The 20,867-nt window shown below is 40.1% G+C and overlaps 1 protein-coding gene and 1 long non-coding RNA gene across 6 annotated transcripts in view; one reads left to right on the top strand and one right to left on the bottom strand.

Annotated features, from left to right (window-relative positions):
- The window catches only part of Psd3 (pleckstrin and Sec7 domain containing 3), a 505,243-nt gene that overhangs the window by 196,415 nt on the left and 287,961 nt on the right, over positions 1–20,867 (top strand). For 3 of the 4 annotated variants that reach the window (XM_063234820.1, XM_023561432.2, XM_063234821.1), the window contains exons 3-4: positions 5,746–6,850; positions 10,388–10,783. In XM_063234820.1, coding sequence (XP_063090890.1) covers positions 5,746–6,850; positions 10,388–10,783 — 1,501 coding nt within the window. Of the gene's footprint in view, positions 1–5,745; positions 6,851–10,387; positions 10,784–15,125; positions 15,229–20,867 lie in introns of those variants that run through there. The other variant, XM_063234823.1, reaches the window with a different exon arrangement.
- On the bottom strand, positions 10,779–15,512 carry LOC111754431 (uncharacterized). 2 transcript variants are annotated; one of them, XR_010042629.1, is made up of 3 exons: positions 15,416–15,512; positions 15,145–15,311; positions 10,779–13,724 (listed from the first exon to the last, which is right to left on the bottom strand). It is a non-coding gene; the product is annotated as an uncharacterized LOC111754431 (long non-coding RNA). The 2 variants fall into 2 exon arrangements; XR_002789117.2 differs by having other exon boundaries at positions 15,145–15,246.

Below are 20,867 nucleotides of genomic sequence, written 5' to 3'. Positions count from 1 at the left end.
TCTTTCTTTCTTTCTTTCTTTCTTTCTTTCTTTCTTTCTTTTTTTCTTTCTTTCTTTCTTTCTTTCCTTTCTTTTTCATCACACCAGCATATGAAGTTGTAAAGAATTAGTTTCAAGAAATACAGAAATTCTAAGAAGATCATCAGGATTAATAGTTTGCAAAGTTTTGTGTGCTGTTAAAGGCAATTCAAAGGATCACCAGAAGTGCAAACATCGTCACGTGGAAGACGGGTGTGATGCTGAATCCTATGAAGCATGCTCTGAGCAGAAGGGCTGGGATCATTAAGGCTGTTTCTATGCAGGAGATACAGCTGGAAGACTTTTCATTCTTCATTAGATTTGTTAAATTTTCTGCTATTAGAGATATTGGCCTCACCACCTGAGTTTTTCCATGAATTTATTCCCTGGAGACGAAAGACTGGAGGATAGTGGTGGCATTTAGTTCTGATATAAAACTTTATCCTGCACTGTTTTACTTACACAGCTCAAGCCATTTTGCCTGTCAGAACATTTGCTTTTTTGTCTCTTTATGCCAGATGCTTTTACTTAAAACAGTAAATTAAATGATTAGAGTAATATTTATTAGAACAGTATACTTAAATAAACCAGGAAATCTTACTGAATAGTAAAGCGAGCTGCGTGTCAGATACAGATGTGCTTTTGTCGACCTTTGTTCTGTCTTGTTTCTTTTTCTTTGACCAGTTGCCAAGTTATGCCCAACATCACAGGTGTTTCCCCACCATTGATTCATCTGCTGTCCATTTCTGAGGAATGTTTCAATGGAAAGTACGGAAAATGGGGTGAAGACTGATGTGCTCGTGCGTGGCTGTAATCCCAGCTTCTTAGGGGGTTGAGTTCGAAGGCTGACAAATTGGAGACCAGGCTGGACACCTTAGTGAGACCTTGTTGCAGAATTTGAAAAATCGAAGACGAGGCAGTGAAGAAATTATCACATATTCGAGGCATCTTTTCTTGATTTTTTGTTTTGTTTTGTTTTTTGATGGGGACGGGGGTTGTCATTTATCGCTGAGCCAGTGCCAGTTTCATGGTTGTTTTATGGATGACAACTTAAAGTATTAGGAAAAGTGGTTGCCTTGTTAAGTTTAACTTTTCTCAGTTTGTTGAATGGATCTTACTGTGTTATGTTTTGCTGTTGTACATTCTTACAACATTAGTGGACACTATATGGTTGGTTTTCTTGAAATACTTCATGATGGGTTAAAATTTGGAACTTTTGAGGCTTTCAAATATGAGCTAGTGTTGTGCTTATTGATTTCATGTATTTGCACTGTTTTTACACAGGTGATATTCTTGGTATTTGTGAGGAGGGGAAATGATTTCTTTTAAGGGCTGGTGATTAAGGGAAGCTTCTTAAAGTAGGAAGAACTAAAGTTAGGTCCTGGAAGGTGAAAATAATCTTATATTAAGATGAGAAGCATGTCACATGAGAAAGAGAGCTTGGACAAAGGCAAAGGACTCAACAGTTCAGAGTGTCCATAGCAGTAATTTTATTTCTAGAATATCTTTGAGTTATAACCTTTCCAAATATGTGGTGCCCTGCACCCACCTTCAGTTTAGAGGCAGCAGTGTAAAATATTTGAAAGAGGGAGTTGATAGAGATAGTATATGGGAAAGATAGACTGGGAATTAGATAAGGAAGAAATAAAACTGTTTTACAGGAGACATGACCTTGTAAATAGAAAATCTTAAGGAACCTGTAAAAATTCTGTAGGTTTAAGACACAAGTTCAGCAGATTTCAGAACCTAAGACTAATATCGCAGCTGATTGTATTTCAATCTGCTTGGTAAGAACAATCTAGAAGTGAAGTTAGGAAAATATTTTCACAGATAAATAGCACGAAAAAGAATAAAATATTTAAAGTAATAGAAACAAAAGTAATTTAAAAGCTTACAACTTTAAAGCTACAAAACACTATTGAAAGGAAACTCATGATCATAGATTGAAAGATTTACAGTAATGCTGTTATGAATCCTATACGCTATCAGTTCATTGCATGTCTTATCAAAATCTCAACTTTTTAACATGTTAACCTAAAGTTTATGTGAAAAATGCAAAGGGCCCAAAGTGGCCAAAACACCTGGAAGATGAAGAACAAAGTTGGAAGACCCTCATTTCCAGATTTTACTTATCACAAAGCTAGAGTAATCAAGATAGTGTTACATTGGCCTAGATAGATATCTAGCTCAATGTAATGGAACTGAGAATTGTGAAAAACTTTTACACTTAATTGATTTTCTGCAGGGTTATCAAGGCAATTCAATAGGAAAAGATAGCAATCTTTTTAACAGATAATTCTGGAACAATTGAATATCCACAGGCAATAGAATGGAGCTGAATCTGTATTTCATACTATTTAAAAATTAATGGACCAAAGATCTAACATAATAATCAATACTGTAAAACTCTTAGAAGAAAACATAGGAGTAAATCTTTCTAACCTTGAAGTAGAGAGTGATTTGTTACATGTGATAAAAGCATATGCAAGAAAAGAAAAATAAATGTTAGATTTATATATTTTTATTTATGTTTTTGGTACTAGCATTGAACCCAGGATCTTCACACCTAGCTATATCCTTAGAACTTTAAAAAATGTTTAATTTCGAGACAGGGTTCCCCTGAATTGTTGAATTTCTCGGGCTGGGCTTGAATGTGTAATTCTTCTGCCAGTCTTTCAAAGTGCTGGGATTACAGGTATGCACTGCCACACAGAGCTAAATAAGCTGAATTTTACTCAAACTGAAAACATTATGCTTTAAAAAGCACCATTAGTTAGGTAAAAGGATAACACACAGACTAGGAGAACATATTTATAGGAACTCATACAATTAAATAATAAAAAGACAACCCAATTTAAGAATGAGCACAAGCAGTAGGTCGTGACTTCAATCCCCAGTACAAAAAATAAAATAATAAAATAAAATAAATCATAAAAATGGGCAAAGGATCTTAATAAACATACATGTCTCTAAGGAAAATATGCAAATGGGCAGTGGACACTTGGCAGGATGCTCAGTATCAATCATCATTAGTAGACTCAAAATCCCAGTAAGATACCACTATATATGCTCTAGGATGTCTGTAATAAAAAGTCACGGGCAAGCATGGAACCCTTGGACACACCAGCTGGAATGTAAAAATACTGCAGCTACTTTGGAAAACTGTTTGGCACTTCCTTAAACCATTAAGCAGATTTACTACTTGGCCCAGTAATTCCACTCTTACCCAAGAGAATTAAAATATATATGTTTAAACACAGAAACTTGTATATAAATTTATTATTTATAGTAGCCAAAATGGAGTCAACCTAAATATTCACCAGCTGATGAGTGGATAAAGAAAATGTGTGATTTCATCATCATCTTCTTCTTCTTCTTCTTCTTCTTCTTCTTCTTCTTCTTCTTCTTCTTCTTTTTGTGGTACAGGGGATCAAACTCACAACCTTGCACTTGCCAGGCAGGTTCTTATGCTGCTGAGCTAAATCCCCAGCCCTGAAAATGTGTTATTTCTATGTCATGAAAATTATTTGGTGATAAGATGGAATGAAGTTCGGATGCATGCTGTAGCATGAATAATTAACGTGAAAATATCGTGCTAGGTGAAAGAAGCCAGGCACCAAAAAACACAGTAGGAATGTATTTATAAATAATACTCAGGGCACACAAATCCCAAGAGAAGGAAAGTAGGTTGGTAATTCCAGTAACAGGGGTGGGGCCAGTGGGGAGTGACTGCTAAGTGGGTGGGGGGGCAAGATTCTTGTTTTGGAATAATGAAAGTGTTCTGGAACTAGAGAGCGCGAATAGTTGCACATTCTGAGCAAAGTAACAACCACTGAATCTTCAAAGAGAGCAGATGAAAGGTTGTACCACGTTCTTTACTGAAAAAATTAACATGTCAATATGCCACCCTAGGAAAAGGGATCGCTTTTTGTTGTTTTTTTTTGTTTGTTTGTTTGTTTGCTGTCTTCCTTTGAAAACCACATTTGAAAGGTTGCTTCCTTTTCAGATTTTGTGAAGCTATATTTGTGTGTGTGTGTGTGTGTGCATGAGTGTGTGCATGTGCATGCATGTGTGTGTGTTGGAGGAGGACTGTGGGTGGACTCAGGGCTTTGCCGCTGAACTGCTGTGTCACTAGGTCTGTCAGGTAAAGGTACTACACGTGCTGCTGTCACAGAGCAGTGTGTCTGCATCAGCACCTCATTCAAATGTAAGTGGAAAAGCGTATTTCAAGTTATTTTAAGAAATGGAACATGACACAATACACACTCTCAGGTGTACACATTTTAATGCACAGGGAATTCCATGTATTAACTCTTTTAAATTACTTCATTTTGTCAATGTCTTTAGTCATATCTTGCATACTATTTCAGTGTATATATTCTGACATTTATGAAATAAGCCACTAAATAGGAAGACTAGCTCTGTGGTGGTATTTAAACCAATGTCCTCTTTCAAAAAGTAGAAGTAAGTACACCGTATTTCTAGTATAGATGATTTTTTTTTTTTTTTTGGTACAGTGACCAAAACCAAGTTCCTAAGGAGCTGGACACTGGGTGTCCAGCTGACTGAATGCTTAATGACTTAATGCTTAATATGACTGAAATACCCATAAACTCTCAATTAAAATTTTGTTTATCAAGTTGTCCCAATTTTCAGTTTCACTGTTAATTTGGCAGAAAAATGTAAATTGGTCCATTACTACAATAAATGTAACTCAATTCTGTGTTGTTTGACTCTGCTTCAGCTCTCGAGGTTCTGCGTAAGATAGCATTAGTAGTTATGCAGTTTGTGATCTGTATGTGGAATCTACAGTCAAGAGAATAGAGTGGTGAGCAAGAGGGTCTAGGGAAGGAGGTGGAAGCTGGGAAGATGTGGGGAAAAGGAGGAAAATTTTGTTCGGTGGAATCCATTCAAGAGATTGATTGTACAAAAACATGGTTGAAAATTAAGAGAATAAATATTAAGTATATTTACCTTAAAAAAAAAAGAGTGTGAGGAAAGAAATGTTAATCAGCTCAATTTGGCCATCCTACAATGCATACATATATCAAAACATCATATGATAGATCTTAACACAACATTTTTGTCAATTAAAAAGCGAAATGATAAAATTTTTTATGCAACTGGGATCCTGAAAATCTTTGTCAGCACATTAAGTTTCCTATTTCATTTTGGTCTCATGCTCATTCCTCAAGGATGTTTTCACAGCCTTTTTCCTCCATAGAAATCTGACAGTGAAAGGGGAGACTTCTAACTGAAAGAAAAATATTTACTGACTTTAAATAGTATCTTTTTCCTGAGGCTCTGTCTCTGAGACTGCCCTGTGCATTCATGAGGCTACCTGGTATGATGTCCAATATAAATATATTAGTGGCTCTTTTCCAGTGGGTTTTGGGTGGTGATCCTTATCCTCACTTTAATCCCCTTTTTTTTTCATATGAGACAGCTGCAGTACCACACCCTTATGTATGGGATCTCATCAGAAGCAGGCTTAAATATGGCACGTGTCGTTAGCTTGCCCTGGATGAAGCTTCTGTGGTGATGTGCATACCACAGGCGAGGCTGCTGCAGGGTTTTGGGAAACATGTAATTACAGGGTGTTGGATGGAAAAAGGTAGTGAAAGAATCAAATAAAAATATTATTCAGTGCTTAATAAATATAGATATTTAAAACCCGCCAGACCCTGGTGTTCAGAAATTAATGTTTTTCTTCTGTTCCATTCATAGGTGATCATGGAGGAAGCACTTTATTGCCACCAAATGTCACGAATGAATTTCCAGAATATGGGACCATGGAGGAAGGCGGAGAAGGTCTAAGAGCATCTCTAGAGTTTGATGCAGAGTCTCTGCCATGTTGCCCATCGAGGGAGCAGGGGCTCCATCTTCTTGCTGGCCGAGACTCTCAGCTCCACAGTGTTACAGAAGGACCAAAAAATATCAGAGAGGCCTCCTCTCAAAGTCACCTCAAAGAACAAAGTTTACAATCCATTGACTCTTTGGTTTCAGCTCTGAAAGCCACCGAAGCCAGAATAGCTTCAGAAACATTACAAGCTACAAAGGTACTGGACAGAGATGCCATTTCTAGTTTTTCAGTTCAGCAGGTGGAAAAAGAGCCAGACACTGCCAGTCGTAAAACACAGAGAGCCATCACATCATTCCCTGCTGGGCCAGAAAAACTTTCAAATATACCTCTTGCAACTGAAGAAACGGTTGAGGAAAATTGTTATTTGCGCATCCAGAAGGATCTGACTACGCTGTTAACTGGAGAAACTCAACCAGAGCATTCCCAGGTTACTGATAATGGGAGAGCGGGGGCTGCCTGTGTGCAGGAGCCAGCTTGTCTTCTGTCCTCCCGGTGGAGCACAGCAGGGACTTCTAATTCAGCAGGCAGTGCTGATTTTCTGGAAAAGCAGAGACCTGATCTTGGGAGGGAGTATGCAGGGCGATCTGATCGAAGTGGTTCCCTGGGACGCCCCAGCCGAGTCAAACATGTGGAATTTCAAGGGGTAGAGATATTATGGACAGGAGGAGAGAAGAGAAAGATCCAGCATTCTACGGCAGCCTTGGCCACACCATTGGAAAGGACAGCCTTTCCTGAAACTGAGGAGTTTCCCAGAGTGGCAGGCTATCGCATCTCAGCAGCCCACCCGTGCAATTCAGTGAATTTAACAGAGAGTGTTTGCAATGATGCTTGGAATGCTTCCTCAGAGAGGCCTGGCACCACTAGCTCAGGGACATTTTCCCCTGTGCCCCTTGCTGAGAGTGGAGAGGATGAAGTCTTCCTGAAGGAAAACCAACATCTTGTGAAGAAACTTGAGAGGGAAAGTGAAAGGTGAGCTCTCAGAGTAGCCACTGGTGATATCTGGAACATACTGTAGAGAACTGTAATTTTGTGCATGATGCAAAACTCACCTGACAGCAGGGTCCTGTTTCCCTGCATTGTACTTGGGGTGGTTCCACTTACTCATGATCAGCAGCGATTTGAGAACAATAAATGGAGAATTTTAGGATTAAATAATGTATAAGTTTTAAACAACTTCTATTAGAACATATTGATGCAGTTGTTCTATTTTATTGTTAGTTATTGTGGTCAGCATCTTATTATACCTTATTTATAAAGTATATGCATAAGAACAAGCATAGTATGTTTAGGGTTCACTGTTATCTTGGAGGTCTTGAAATGTGTCCCTGCAGTGAGGAGAGGGACTGCTGCACCCTGGATCCTCGCTGTCACAGATTGGAAAGGAAGTTATTGTAAGATAGGTCTTTTTTATATTCTAAGCTTCAAAGTAAAGTGATTTTTTCATAAAGGTGTCCATTAGGCTTGGCCCAGGGAAAGGCAGTTTTGAAGAGACAAGGAACACAGTTTTGCAGATCCATTTCTGACATTTGTCACATTTGGCAGGCTTTGAGTTTTTCACATCACGGTACCTGAAACACTCCCTGACTATTTTTAATAATGTGATAGTATTTGGACTCTATTGACATATCCTGTATGCCTATTACTTCTTTACTCAGGCATTTCTTCTGGTTGCACACCCAGGGACCGTTGAGCTGCGTGTGTACAGTCTCCAACACAGCCTGCTTTCATGTGTGAGAACAGATTTGGGCTCGCTCAGTGTTCTGTGTTTAGAAGGGATGGCCCAGAAGGTCAGAATTGATGTCTAATTCATCTGTTCCATGGTATTCACATGGGAATTCCTTCTTCTCACAGTAGTGTGTGTTTTGGTTTATGGCTGGGACAATAAACTTGACATCATGTGATATTTTCTGGTCTTACCAACACTGCTGACTTCATTCCAGCTGAAAGCCTGGAACAAGGATCCATTTCTGACATTTGTTATATTTGGAAGACCTGACTCATCTGTCTTCACTCCCTTTGTTGCTATCTGACTGTGAGTGTTCCTTTTGGCTAAGTCCCTTGTTGTGTACAATACTTCTGTCACCAGACAGGGTCTAAGGAGCTCCCCAAAACGGAGCTGGAGACCTTAACTCAGCCCACCTCATGGGTGTTTGATTCTCATCAGAGAAAAGGAATTTCAGTACTCACTAGTAAAAAGCTTAGAAAACATTTATTAGCAAAGTTAAAGAGTTCTGATACTTCAGAGGCAGAAGTGTATATGGTTTGGGGTTGGAAATATACATGTTAGAGATATCATCTAGTTGGACTATGGAAATAGATAATCTTGTGTCCTGAAGTTGTAGGTTTGATTTGTTTCGGTTTTTGTACTGAGATTAAACCGGGACCTCCACATGGAGCTTCATTCTCACCCCTTTTTATTTAAGGGAGGGTCTTACTAGGTCTTACTAGTCACCAAATTGCCCAGACTGAATGTGAACATACAATCTGGTTGCCTCTACCTCCCAGAGTGCTTTGCTGGGATTACAGGCATGTGCCACCATGCCTGCCTAATCTCCTTTCTCCCTTTGTTCTTCCTGCCCGACCTCACTTGGAATTTGTAGCATCTTTCTTCTGTCGGTCCTCATGACACCATGCTATATTTATATGAGAGATGATCTGTGTCAAAGCTGAACTGTGTTTTGTCTTGTTTTTTGTTCCATAGAAGGAAATGGAACAAAACTTTTCTTCTACAACCACCAGATCCCCTGAGATGACTGTCAGGATCTTCCTCCTTCCCTCGCCCCTGACATAAACCCTCCAGACTTTCCTCAGAAGCATCCTTATTATGTTACATGTGGCTGTTTATATTCCCACCGGAATATGCACATTGGCTGTTGTTTGGATTATTAATTTATTCCTCCTTTCCTTCCTTTCTTTCTAAAGGTTTTTCATTTGTTTACTCTACCTTTAACCCTGATACATGCTTGCAGTAAAGGCATATTGAAGTAGATAGGGCCCATGGTGGTCACCATCCTCATGGAATTTACTGCTGAAGACAAAACTTTGACCACATTCATTAGTATGGGATTCTAGATAGTGCTAAGCACTTTGAAGGCAAAAAATGGAGACGATTTAGAAAGTAGAATTTGAATGACAGAGGAGATGCTTAATGGTGTGGGTGAGGACTTTCTGTGGAAACGTCAGTTAACCTGGAATTTGAAAAATGCATAAGAATCAGGCAGAGAATGGGGAAGAAGGTCAGTTTGGGAATGTTCCTTTTATTCTAGGAGCATTGGGAAGCTACTGGGAGGTGAAAATCCAGAATATTATTTAGTAAAAGATGGATTTGCAGTAACTTAAGATAAACAGAGACAACCACATTTGTTTGCTTATGGGTTCTGGTATACCTAGGCATTCAGATTACTTATGAGATACTTAATAGGTGATGCTATGTCTGTTTTATTTCTATTTCTAGGAATGAGAGGCTCAGAGAGGTTGAGCAAAGTTGCCTCAAGTGACGCAGCGTACCGCTGTTATCAACATTTAGCTCCAGGTTTTCCTAACTCTTGGCCTCTTGCTCTTACTACTCCTCATCCCCCAGGCCTTCATCTTTACTTAGTTATCCTAACGTTTGCTTTTACTATTTAAAAATCGTATTGTGTATTATGTCTCACGCTTATATGCCTAAATTAACACTCCACCCACAGATATGAACTTAAGTTGTTTCTGGCTTCCCTGGGATGCAGGTAGCCTTTAATCAGGCTGTCTGTTTTAGAGTCAGGTATTGGCTGTCCAAGTTTTGGACCTAAATTCTGCAGTGTGGCTTCATCATCAGCAGAGGGCAGCTCTTGGATTCTTATGTGTCACTGTGTGCAGGGCATTTGGTCTTGAATCAGAAAGTATGAATAACCCATGCAAGTTTAGTGTATTTTTACTAAACATTTACCGTGTCATGTGTTCACGATGTGTTTACTGCTTCTGTTATAATTTTTTGAAGTATTAGAGGTTAAATTCAAGGTCTTCACAGTAGGCTACCTTCACAGCCCTTTTTTATTTTGAGACAGAATCTTGCTAAATAAATTGCTAAGATACACAGGCTGGGCTTGAACTTGTAACCCTCCTGTCTCAGCTTTCCAGAGTGTCAGGATTACAGGTGTGCACACTGGGCTGCTTTTGTTATAATTAAAAATGATGGTAGCTGTATGTAATCTGAGTTTAAGGAATACAGCTAATTAAAATGAGAAGTTAATGTTTTATTCTAATCCTATTCATTGGACTAGACGTATTCTCATACTAGAAAACTAGTTTGAAACTTCATTAAATTACTTACAGGAGAATAACATGTTTGCTAAAGAAGTTTTCCAAACTATATGTATTTCATATCATCCTAGCCAAATAGGTTAAGGTACAATTGCAGTGAATATTAGTTACACCTACAGTGCATAATCTTTTTATATGGTTGAAGGGAGAAAATAAAAAGAAAAATAAGAACAATATTAAAATTCTTTACTCTTAATTTCTTTCAAGGATCCTGGAGGAAGAAGACCACCTTGGGGGAGGAGACGATGATATTCTGGGGACCGGATATACAGAGGACTCCACTGATGTGTATAGCTCCCAATTTGAGACCATTTTGGACAATACTTCTTTATACTACAGTGCAGAGTCATTGGAGACATTATACTCAGAGCCTGACAGCTACTTTAGCTTTGAGATGCCTCTTACTCCAATGATACAACAGCGCATCAAGGAAGGCGGCCAGTTCTTGGACAGGACTTCCACAAGAGGACATCAGGACATCCTGAGTGTCTCAGCGGACGGAGGCATAGTGATGGGCTATTCTAGTGGGATCACCAACGGGCTGAATGATGCCAGTGATTCCGTCTATTCAAAAGGCTCTCCAGAGATTGCCTTCTGGGGAAGGTACGACTACCATTCTTACGCGGTGATGGTTTTTGTAACGTTGTTTTTGGGAAATTTGAGTGTGGAATAGATTTATCACTTGGCCAGTTTCTGTGGATATAAACAAATGATGTAAGTAAGAAGTCTCTTGGGCTTTAAAGGCAGGCAGTTTGCCTCAGTGGTTTGCCAAAGCGGCAAGCTGTAAGCATTCTGTGCTGTATAGTATTTACTGGCTTGCCATATGTGAATGGATACTGAACACCCCCTTGTGGGTGATAAGTAGTTGTAAGTTCCAGCGATGCAGCGCTGATGGCACTGGTGTATTCTGTTAAAAGAACTTAATTCTGGTACTGACACTGGTTGATGAACAAGTTATTTGATTAGTTCAGAGACTCCTTTGTTACAGTCTGAGGGTGTTGCATTCAAAGGCCAGCAGTTCTTTTCCAGCCTTTTCCCTGAGGGTGTGTCTGTCTGAGTGTCTTCTTGTTCCCAAGACTGAGGGGAAGGATCTGATATGAATACCTGATAAAGCCCACACCTTGGCAAGACTTCACACACTTCTTTCTCTAAGATTTAAGTCGCTCTGGGAGATAAAGTGACAATCACCTGGGTCAGAGGCACGCCATACCTGTCATTTAGTAATTCCTCACGTGTTGTGGATTATGTAGTGTTTCATTTTTTTCTCACCTGTCATCTTTAGGTCATCTGCCTGTCATTTAGCATCTCCATCAGGAGCAGAGGATGCTAAACTTTGTAACTTTGTAAGCTTTACAAATTTAGTTTGTTATATTTTCCCTGAGTGTGTGTGTGGTGAAAGAAAGGTCACTTGGGGATAAACTATTTTAAAGCTGCCTGAATAATGGAAATGCTTTCTTTCTTTTAAAGTCAGTGTTCATATTACAGGTTTCCAGCAAATGATTCTTTTTTTGAGCTGTCCACCCTGGGTTTGCATTTTTTATAACAAGTGTATAGGTCTCTAGTTGAGTTGGATGAACAAATTTAAGAGACACACATTATAACACTGAAGGCCTGCATTTCCATGTGCAGTGGGTTTTGGTTGCTAGTTGTCTCCCTGGGTCACGGTGAGATAATGCAAAGAACATAGGGTCTCAAAAGCACAATACTTTGGTCTGAATTACTTGAGCAAGCCACTTATTCTGTCAGGAATGTGATTTGCTCATTTGGAAAATGGAAATGATGCTACCCCGTGTGCTGCATGGCAGGGGAATTTAAAGGGTTGCTGTACAGTTGAAAGCAGAGAGCACAGTGCTTGGAATAAAGTCAGGGGAGCCTGAGCCGATGTTTGGATCTGAGCTGGTTGGCTGGCAGGTCGCAGTTGATTTCTGCACCTCTGAGAGGGGTGTGTCTGCAAGTGGAGGGTGGCCCTGAAGGGAGGGGTCCCTGCTGGGGACACCACTGACTCTGGGACACTCTGCATTAGAGTGTGCCACATTAGTCCTTTGCCTTCCTCATCCCTGGTGACTGCCAATTGTAATAAAATGCTATAGGATAGGTTTGTAAATAATTTCATTGTAGTTCTGACCCGACTTTCTGTGTGTGGGGTGTGGAAGTTGTTTATATCACAGGCCAAAACAGGTTGGGGCACTAGAAGGTTTTGGCCCCAGGGGAAGGTGAGTCAGGGAAGAGAAGAGGCGAGCCTTACTCAGTGAGTCTGAACAGGAAGGAAGGAAGGAGGTTAAGGGCTCCTTAGATGTCTGGCTTGTGCAGCCTGTTTGAGAAGTAGTCATCATTTGAGTGACATAGGGCCACTCATTAGTGTGGACATAGTCACAGGGAGAAAATGTTGGAGCAGATACAAGGTTTTAGCCCCTGGCGCTTAGCTGCTTCTCTTGTGTGCTCAGACTAGAGAGTGTACAGTAGTAGAAGACCCAACTCTAGTACTACAGGAGCAGTACCTTAGAGATGAGCCCGCCCTGCTCCTTTCCCAGCCCTAGGCTCCTCCTACAGGGTTTCTGGTTTCTTTCTTTTTTGTATGTTTGAGACAGGGTCTCACTATGCAGTTCAGACTGGCCTTGAATTTACTTTGTAGCCCAGATCGATCTCGAACTCACAATTATCCTCCTGCCTCAGCTTCCCCGGTGCTGGGATTACAGGCTTGCACCACCACGTTCCGCGGCTCCTACAGGGTTTCTGACTGGTGGTCCTTCCACACTTCCACAGCACTGCCCGTGACATAGCACAGCTGCACAGGGCACATGGGGGTTTTGGGTTCTTTAAGCCAGTAAGTAGTTATAAGTGAAGAAAGTTTTATTTTATGATGTATGTATATGTTTTATGATATACATTTAGGGTTTAAAAAAAGGAGGTGACAGGTTTAATAATTAAGAAGTTTTAAAGAACTAGAAAACTTTGGTATTTTTCTGTAGCCCTTCTGTTTTCTTTGGTGCTTTGGAGAATTCGCACTACCAGAGGCACTGTGTTGGCACCGGACAGCCAAAGGGGCCTCAGATAACTTTATTTTGTATTAGAGTCCCTGTGTCCCACCTCGGGAATTATCCAAAGCCACCTGACCTTCCAGTGACAGACTGTTCCTCAGATTGCAGTCACCTGACTCCTAGTGCCTGGTATTTTATATTAATATTCTTTCTTCCTATCTGTTTTCTTGCATGCTGTGTCTATGAGGGCAGAAGGCTTAGTTGGTCTCTTTTCAAGAAACCAAGTTCTGAGTGTAGAGTGGTTGTTGTCCCTGCTGGTGGTGGTGGTGTGTGTTGTTATTATTATTGATCTGAGGAAATATTGACCAAATCATTACTAAGCATATTTCTATCAATTTTAAAGCGATCAATGAGCAGAGTTGTAGAATTTCTTCCCCATTAAAACCTCCTTCTGTAGAGGTGAGAGATGAACACAGAGGTCCTGAGACTGTGCAGGAAGTCCAGTGGTTGCAGACTGTACAAGAGTCAACATTACTGACTTCACTCAGCCAAGCACAGAGGGACAGCTGGAAGCAAAGAAAAGATTTTCCAGTTTCATTAGAAAATGCAATATTTACAAAGGCAGCGTGATAAATAAGAGGAGGACGTTTGTTCTGTGTCCCCCCAGCCTCTCCTGTTCCCTTAGTCCTGGGCTGGGAGTCTGACCACATTGTCTGAAGGGAGCTCCCAGGAAGGCACAGAAGAAGGGCAGGAAACAGTAAGTTCTCTGATAACGCCCCTTCCACACTGTGTAGGGCAACTGAGGAAATTAAGCCCATCCCTGTTAAGGGGTTGATTTTAATGCATACAGTGTTAATTGTTAGCTAGTAGAAATATTATGAGATTACTTTTGCTGGTCTCTAAAATACTTTAATAACATAGGTAAAATACTTTAATAACAAAGGATTTTATTTATTTTGTTAACACATGGTACTTAAGTCTCATAATAAGCTGGGAGAAAGAAAGGAACTGTGAATGTTCTTATTTTCCAGACCAGGAATCCAGGCACAGAGAGGTTAAATAACTCCCTTACAGCTGCAAGGGCGGTTGTGGCACACCTGGCACCTGAGCCCCACCTGCGGAGCCTGTGCTCTTACCTAGCTGTGCTGGATCAGACCCGTGACTGACGTGGACAGTGATAATGGCTCCTGACAGATGCTGTGACAGATACTTTGAATGAGACAGAAATGCATTTGCTCTGCTATTGCTGAGATAGATTTTTAAAGCCTCTCCTATTTTAATACATAACATTACTTTGTCATTGAAGACTATTTCAGTGGCAGTATTTGATAGTGGTTTCTTTTGAGCAGAGACTGACTTTATCTCTGTTGCACTGCGTCTTTAAAGAAAGCGTGGGGGGTGGTAGTTGGAGGATGTTGTAGGAAGTTAGTAAACCTTCACCTCCTTTCCCAGGATACCTTCCTGCCTCCTGGCTACTCTCCCTACAGGTGTCAAAGAGAAAGAAGCCCCAGCTCTGTTATATTCTAGTGTCTGGTTGGGAAGGACTTTTTTTTTTTTTTTTTGAGTTCTTATCTCACTTTTTATCTTTTAAAGTATTATTTGCTGTTCAAGAGACAAACTCCCTCACAAAAGTGGTAGACATTGCTCAACAAAGGCCAATTCTCAAGAAGAAAAAGTATTATAGGTGTCTGTGATATCAAATCACTGTTCATAAGGAAAAAAAATGTTTCTCAAAATCCTAGCATCAGCGTGACTGGGAATAGTTAAATTCCCCCAGGTCCTCTGCCTGATGTTGACTGGAGATGCTTGTCAGCTAGGAAAGAGCTCACCCTGCGATGTAACACAATATTTTAATGAGGGAGTGGAGAGTAGCATCCCCTCCTTTTGTGGTCCAGCTACACAGCACTCATGCTGACAGGGGTCAGCGGTGCTGTGTGAAGTCCAGTCACATGGCTCCAAAATTAGAAAGGATAATTAGAGACTTACAGTTACACATGTTCCAATGGGTTCCTTTGTGTCTGGGTGCTTCTCTCTCGCCGGCCCATCAGCTGATGATCACAACTCCAATCAGTAAGTTCAACCTGAAGACTGCAGGGCACAGAGGTGGACATTGTGACCATTATCAGAGCAGAATCGTGTCCATTTCTATGGATCTTGGGTTTGGACGAAGAGGAAAAGAGATACAGCAGATGCAGTAATGTGGCAGGAACTTCTCTTTTGGTTCTTTGAACCCTATGAAGTTGTTTTTTAAAATTACCTGTTTGGTGTGATAGATATACTTTAGATCTCAGGTTCCTAGGGTTTGTCTCAGATATTGCTGAGGATACCAGACAGTTCCGGTATGAGGGGTGAATTATATCTGTGTGCGACTGATATGCCTGAGTAAAGTGCTTCTGTGTTCAGCGCTCCCTGAATCTGAGATTTGTGGTTTTCTGTCTTCCTTTTGACCCTTCCTAGCCTTCCATTGGAATGTTAGTTTTTAGAGCTATTCTTTCCAGGTTTTTGCATCCATCAGTGTTTTCCTGCTTAGGAGTAAGTCATGCGGAACAACAGTGATGCAGAAAATTTGTTAAAGTGTGGTTTCAAAAATTTTCCCAATATTTCAGAGCAAAAGCTGGAAGGCATTTAAATATTAAAATAAGAATACGATGTGGCATTAATTAGGCAGTGACAAAGAAGAGTACTTTGGTTTCCTGGAGATGTCTGTGGAGCTCCCAGCTTGTCTTCTTTAGCACTGGAAGCTCTGCTGCATTCTAGTTCTCTAGCAGGTGGCCTCTCTCTCACTTTTTTGTTTTACATTTTATAGTTTATTTTGTAGAAAGGGTGGTTCTGCATTTTCTCTTTTTAGCTTCCCGCAAGGGATTTGCTTTTAATCAGCCAGGGGTGGGTTCTGCGGGGTGCTGAAGGAAGAGGTCTCTCCTCCTCAGCCTTATCAGACCTTGTCTCAGTTACTTTCCAGGTATGTGATTGTGAATAAATACAAAAATCTGGAAACCTTTCCTAATACAAAATAAAATTATTAATAATTTGTCATTAAGGAAGGAGGAACAGATCAGAGAAATAAATCAGAAAAGAAAATCAAGCGGTCTGTCGATGTCTGGTATGTAGCAGGAGACAATACCAAGGACTGTAGTAGCCCAAACTGTCATCCTGCCACTGTGCCCTAAGTTCAAGCCACCATCAGCCTCTGACTGGGCCGCATCCTTTCTTCCAGGCTCTAAATCTCCTGAGGCACTTATTTCTCAGCTTCCCGACACATAACTTTCCTATGAAGTGCAACGTCCTGTGTTAGGGTGGAATAAATCTGGTATTACTGGCGTGTCTTTTCATTTGTGAAACTTCTGATTTCTTGCTGGTAAGATGGAAATAACCTTACCAACCAACTTGTTGTTAGATTTGCTAAGTTCTAGTTTGTGAATATTCATTTTTTATCAGGTCAGAGTTTTGCAGTTGTGGTCTGAGTAATAGTCTAAGAAGTACTAAGCAAATACTGAAGAAGAAAAAGACAACAGGACTTGGTAAAGGTTTGAATGCAAGTGCTGCGGGCTGCATCTGCATAGTTGTGGGGGTTCCAGCCTAGATGGCTTAGTGAGTCAAGAAGTTATCACCAGCAGCAGGGCATGAAGCAGCATTTGTACCAGAATGCCCAGTGGGTTGAGCTTTCAAGTGATGTGGTTTGAAGAGAGCCAGGGTCCTGTGTAGGGGGCAGGTAGAAACATGGGATTGAAGATGGCTGGTAGAACTTTGGAGTCATGCTCTTTTCGGTGCCACTTGCAGTTGTGGGAGAAAGAAAGCTCTCAGAGAGTGAAGAGTGGGCTTGAGAGGTGCTCAACTCTGGGGCCCAAGGGCGGCACCCGGGAGTACTGGGATGCACCTTGTGCTTCATTCTCATTCTCCCTTTGCAGAAAATATGCCTGGTGAGGTCAGTCTCCTGGCAGCTCCCTTGTACTTGCCTCCCTTCTCACAGTCAGGAGCCCATCGTGGAGGCTGAGTGCTTTGATTGCTGCCTGTTTTTCCATGCCCTTCTCAGAGCCTTTGCTGTGGCAGTGCTGGGCTTTCTCTGTGTGTGGAGTGCCTCTTGCATAAATTTGTGACGACTTTAGAAAGCGGCCCTGGGTTTGAACTAGATATTCCAGAACATTCTCATTCTGCAGTTTACGCTTCAAATCAAACAAAATAATTCCTTGGGTGTTAGTGGATTTTAATGTGAAAATTGGAAGGCAGTACCTACTTGGATGATCATTTATTGAAACTGACTTCATATCATAAAGGAGCTGGAGGTACAAGTTATTACAAGGAGAATCATGACTTGAAATAAAGATTGGAAAGTAGAAACCTTTTATTTGGTTGCAATGGCAGATACAGCAATCTTTTTATTCCTACATGTGTGCAGTATGTAAATTTTACAGGGAGCAAGGTCATTCCTCTTAGCAGGTCCCTTAATACCATGTTTGCAAAAGTAGATGTTATGCATTGATTCTTGGTTTGGGGAGGAGAAAAAGAGATGGACCGTTCCCAAGTAAATATTTCAGTAAAAGTATTTTACTTAGATGCACAAATTTACCTGAACCCAAAATGGACAGTTTCCCAATGCTTTAATCTTATTTTTTCTTCATAGGCTTTCTAAAAGCTAAAGTACAGAGTCTGTATTAAATTTGTTTAAGTTTCTAGAGTGGCTTTCATATTCAGCACCTGAGACATAGAGTGGCCATGGTACAAAGGAATTTGAATATTATCATTCTCATGAACGCTAATAATGAAGATTAATACTAAACTCCATCTAAATCAGTCCTAGATAGATATTCTGATTTCATTGTACCCACCTCATGTGCTGTTTCTTTTGCCTATGTCTGGAACCTCTGTGTGCTATTATTCTGTTGGTCTGTGAATCTAAAGTAATGAAAGGAAAACCTTATAAATCAGACACATTGAACTACTGAAATGTTCTAATCTTGTTACTCATCATCTTGCTACCTAGTAGTTTGTTGAAATGAGAACTCTCTGGCTGTACTTGTAAGCTACTAAATCAGAATCTATAGCTTACCCAGATATGCAGGTGGTTTATGTATCCATGGAATTTGAGAAGTCTTCTTCCACAGCGGTAGTCCATGGACCAACTTTGAGTACTACAGTTATACTACAGTGATCCTTAAACTGGATAGCACATTAAAGATATGTGAGAGCTCTCTTAAATTCTGATTCTCCAGAGTCTGGACTCTATTGGTCTAAGGTGCTTACAAAGCTTCCCGGGAGATTCTAATGTGCAGCTAACCTTATCAATCTATTGCTGCTCCCGGACATAGTTCTCAGATAGCAGCGTAGACATGAGTTCGAATTTTGTTAGAAGTAGTTCAGAACTTATAGTGGGTATGCTCAGTGAAGTTTGCATTTTAATAAATTTCCAGGAAGTTCATAAGCACTTTACAGCTTGAGGAGCTGAATACAGACAGAATACAAACTGGGGATGACATAGACCCTGCTTCTAAGAGCAGCCAGGTTGTTAAAGGTAACTATAACTGTGATGGGGATAATTCTGCTACCAGATGTGTGTAAAAGTGAGTGCTTCTGGCTGTGAACCTAAACATAACTTCTGTGTCTCTGGTGCAGTGATATGGGGTACCCATCTCTACTCTAGAAATGTAAGGGCTGATTTCTTATTAGAGAACAGTACTGTTATGGTTTGGATCTTTTGTGTTTTTTGTGATACTGGGACTCAAGCCCAGGGCCTTGTACATGGTAGGTAAGCTTTATACCACTGAGCCACATCCCCAGGCCTTGGTTTTATTTTGAGATAGACTCTCAGTAAATTGTAATCCTCTTCATTAGTGGGAGTCACAAGTATATGCCACTGAGCTCATATGGTTTGTATCGTAACTATCCCCCAAAGGTATGTGTTGAAGGCTTGGTTTCCAGCCCATAGTAGTGTTGGGACGGAAGTGATGGCACCTTTAAGAGGTGGGGCTTAGGTGGAGGAAGTGAGGTCACAGGGGGCGTGTCCTTGAAGGACTATGGCCCTTCTTCCCCAGGCTTCCTAGCCACCATGAGGTGGGCATCTTTGTTCCACCATATAGTTCCTTCACCACAGGCCCAAAGTGAAGGAGTCAAGTGATCACTGACTGACACCTCTGGAATTGTCAACTAAAGTTAATCTTACCTTGTTTTAAGTTGATTATTTCAGTGACCCAAGTGTGGTTTTATGGTGAGTGGGTTCTGGGAAGATTTCTTTGGCTCAGATTTTAATAGATTCTCTTTCAGCCTGAAATCCTTTATCTGGAAAAAGGGATAGCAATTACTGACACTTAACAGTAGCCAACTTTTAGTGAGTATTCATTATTAGTAATAATAGTGGTTGAATTATTGTCTTTGAAACTTCATAAAAGTCAGTTTGTATGAATGGACTGTGGTAAGAGGAATTTAAAATGTTATATAACTATAATAATCTTAAAAATCTTAGATTATTTGAAGATAAGGATAATATGATAGTATGTTTTGTTATCTTTATAATTATTCTATTTAGCATCTCCAAAAAAAGGCAATATTTTCTTACCAGGAAAGTCTTTAGTATAGAGAAAATAAAAGCTATTGAATAATTATACTGTTAAAATCAGAAAAATTCATTATTTGTACAAATAACAATAACAGGTTATAGATAAATTGCCAAATCCAGGAATGATGTGGTACCTAGGAATGGTCGCATGTCTCTTTCCCATTCCTATCTGGTCATGGTAACTATGATCTACTGGAACTTATCATTCCTACATAGGATCCATTCATAAACATCGTTTTATTGTTCCACATGTTTTTAAGTTTCTATAACTACTGTCTTCTTTCTCTCTCTCTCTCCTTTCTTTCCTTCTTTCTTTCTTTCTCTCTTTCTTTCTTTCTCTTCCTTCCTTTCTTTCTTTCTTTCTTTCTTTTTTTCTTTCTTTCTTTCTTTCTCAGCACCTGAAATTTGCTTTTACTGATTCACAAAATCCCAGGTTGTCTGTTTAGCTACTATATTGCATTCATTATATGTGAATGTATTATAAATTATTTTTTTTTCTTATGAGATTTTAGTTATAATTTATATTTTTGTTGTCTCAAACTGTGGCACCGTGCATACAATTCTTGTACATGACTTTCTGTGCATATATGGGAGACTGGGTGTATATTTAGGAATAAAATTGCTGCATGGTTAGCGTAATCATTTTTTGGTGAACAGGGCAATTTTGAAAGGGCTTATTACATTTTGTTTGAATGCATATAATTTTATGTGTTTCTGTTTATAAGGTAACTTTTAGTTCTTTTACCTCTTGAACCTCCTAGTTCCCATGTATACTGAAAAATAGCAAAAAATCTGAAGGAAAGGCCTAGCAAAGATAGCGATAGAAGTCAGCCTGGTTTCTTTTCCCTTGAGGCACACTGATGCGGACTCTGCTATCTATTAGTTGGGTCTGGCGGCTGTCTCCAGATCCCATCCACAACTCCTGCTGTCCCCACTGGCTCCAGAGTCTCTGTGCCAGTTGTTGCCTGTGCCTGACAGCTGTGACTGTGGCCCGCCCATGTCTGTCTGTCTGAAGCATAGGACAATGAATATTTTCACACTGAGGACTGCAGAAAAAACAAACAAACCTCGAAATGAAACTAAAAAAACACAAGATTCCATTGTGCACTTAAGTAGCAAACTTGGAATTATATAAATGAATTAAATCTCTTTTGTGGGCTAT

The sequence above is a fragment of the Cavia porcellus genome, unplaced genomic scaffold, assembly GCF_034190915.1.
Source record: "Cavia porcellus strain 051 isolate PalLab524CR breed Dunkin Hartley unplaced genomic scaffold, mCavPor4.1 scaffold_24, whole genome shotgun sequence".
NCBI lineage: Eukaryota > Metazoa > Chordata > Mammalia > Rodentia > Caviidae > Cavia > Cavia porcellus.
This window is presented reverse-complemented; position numbering and strand designations above follow the sequence as displayed.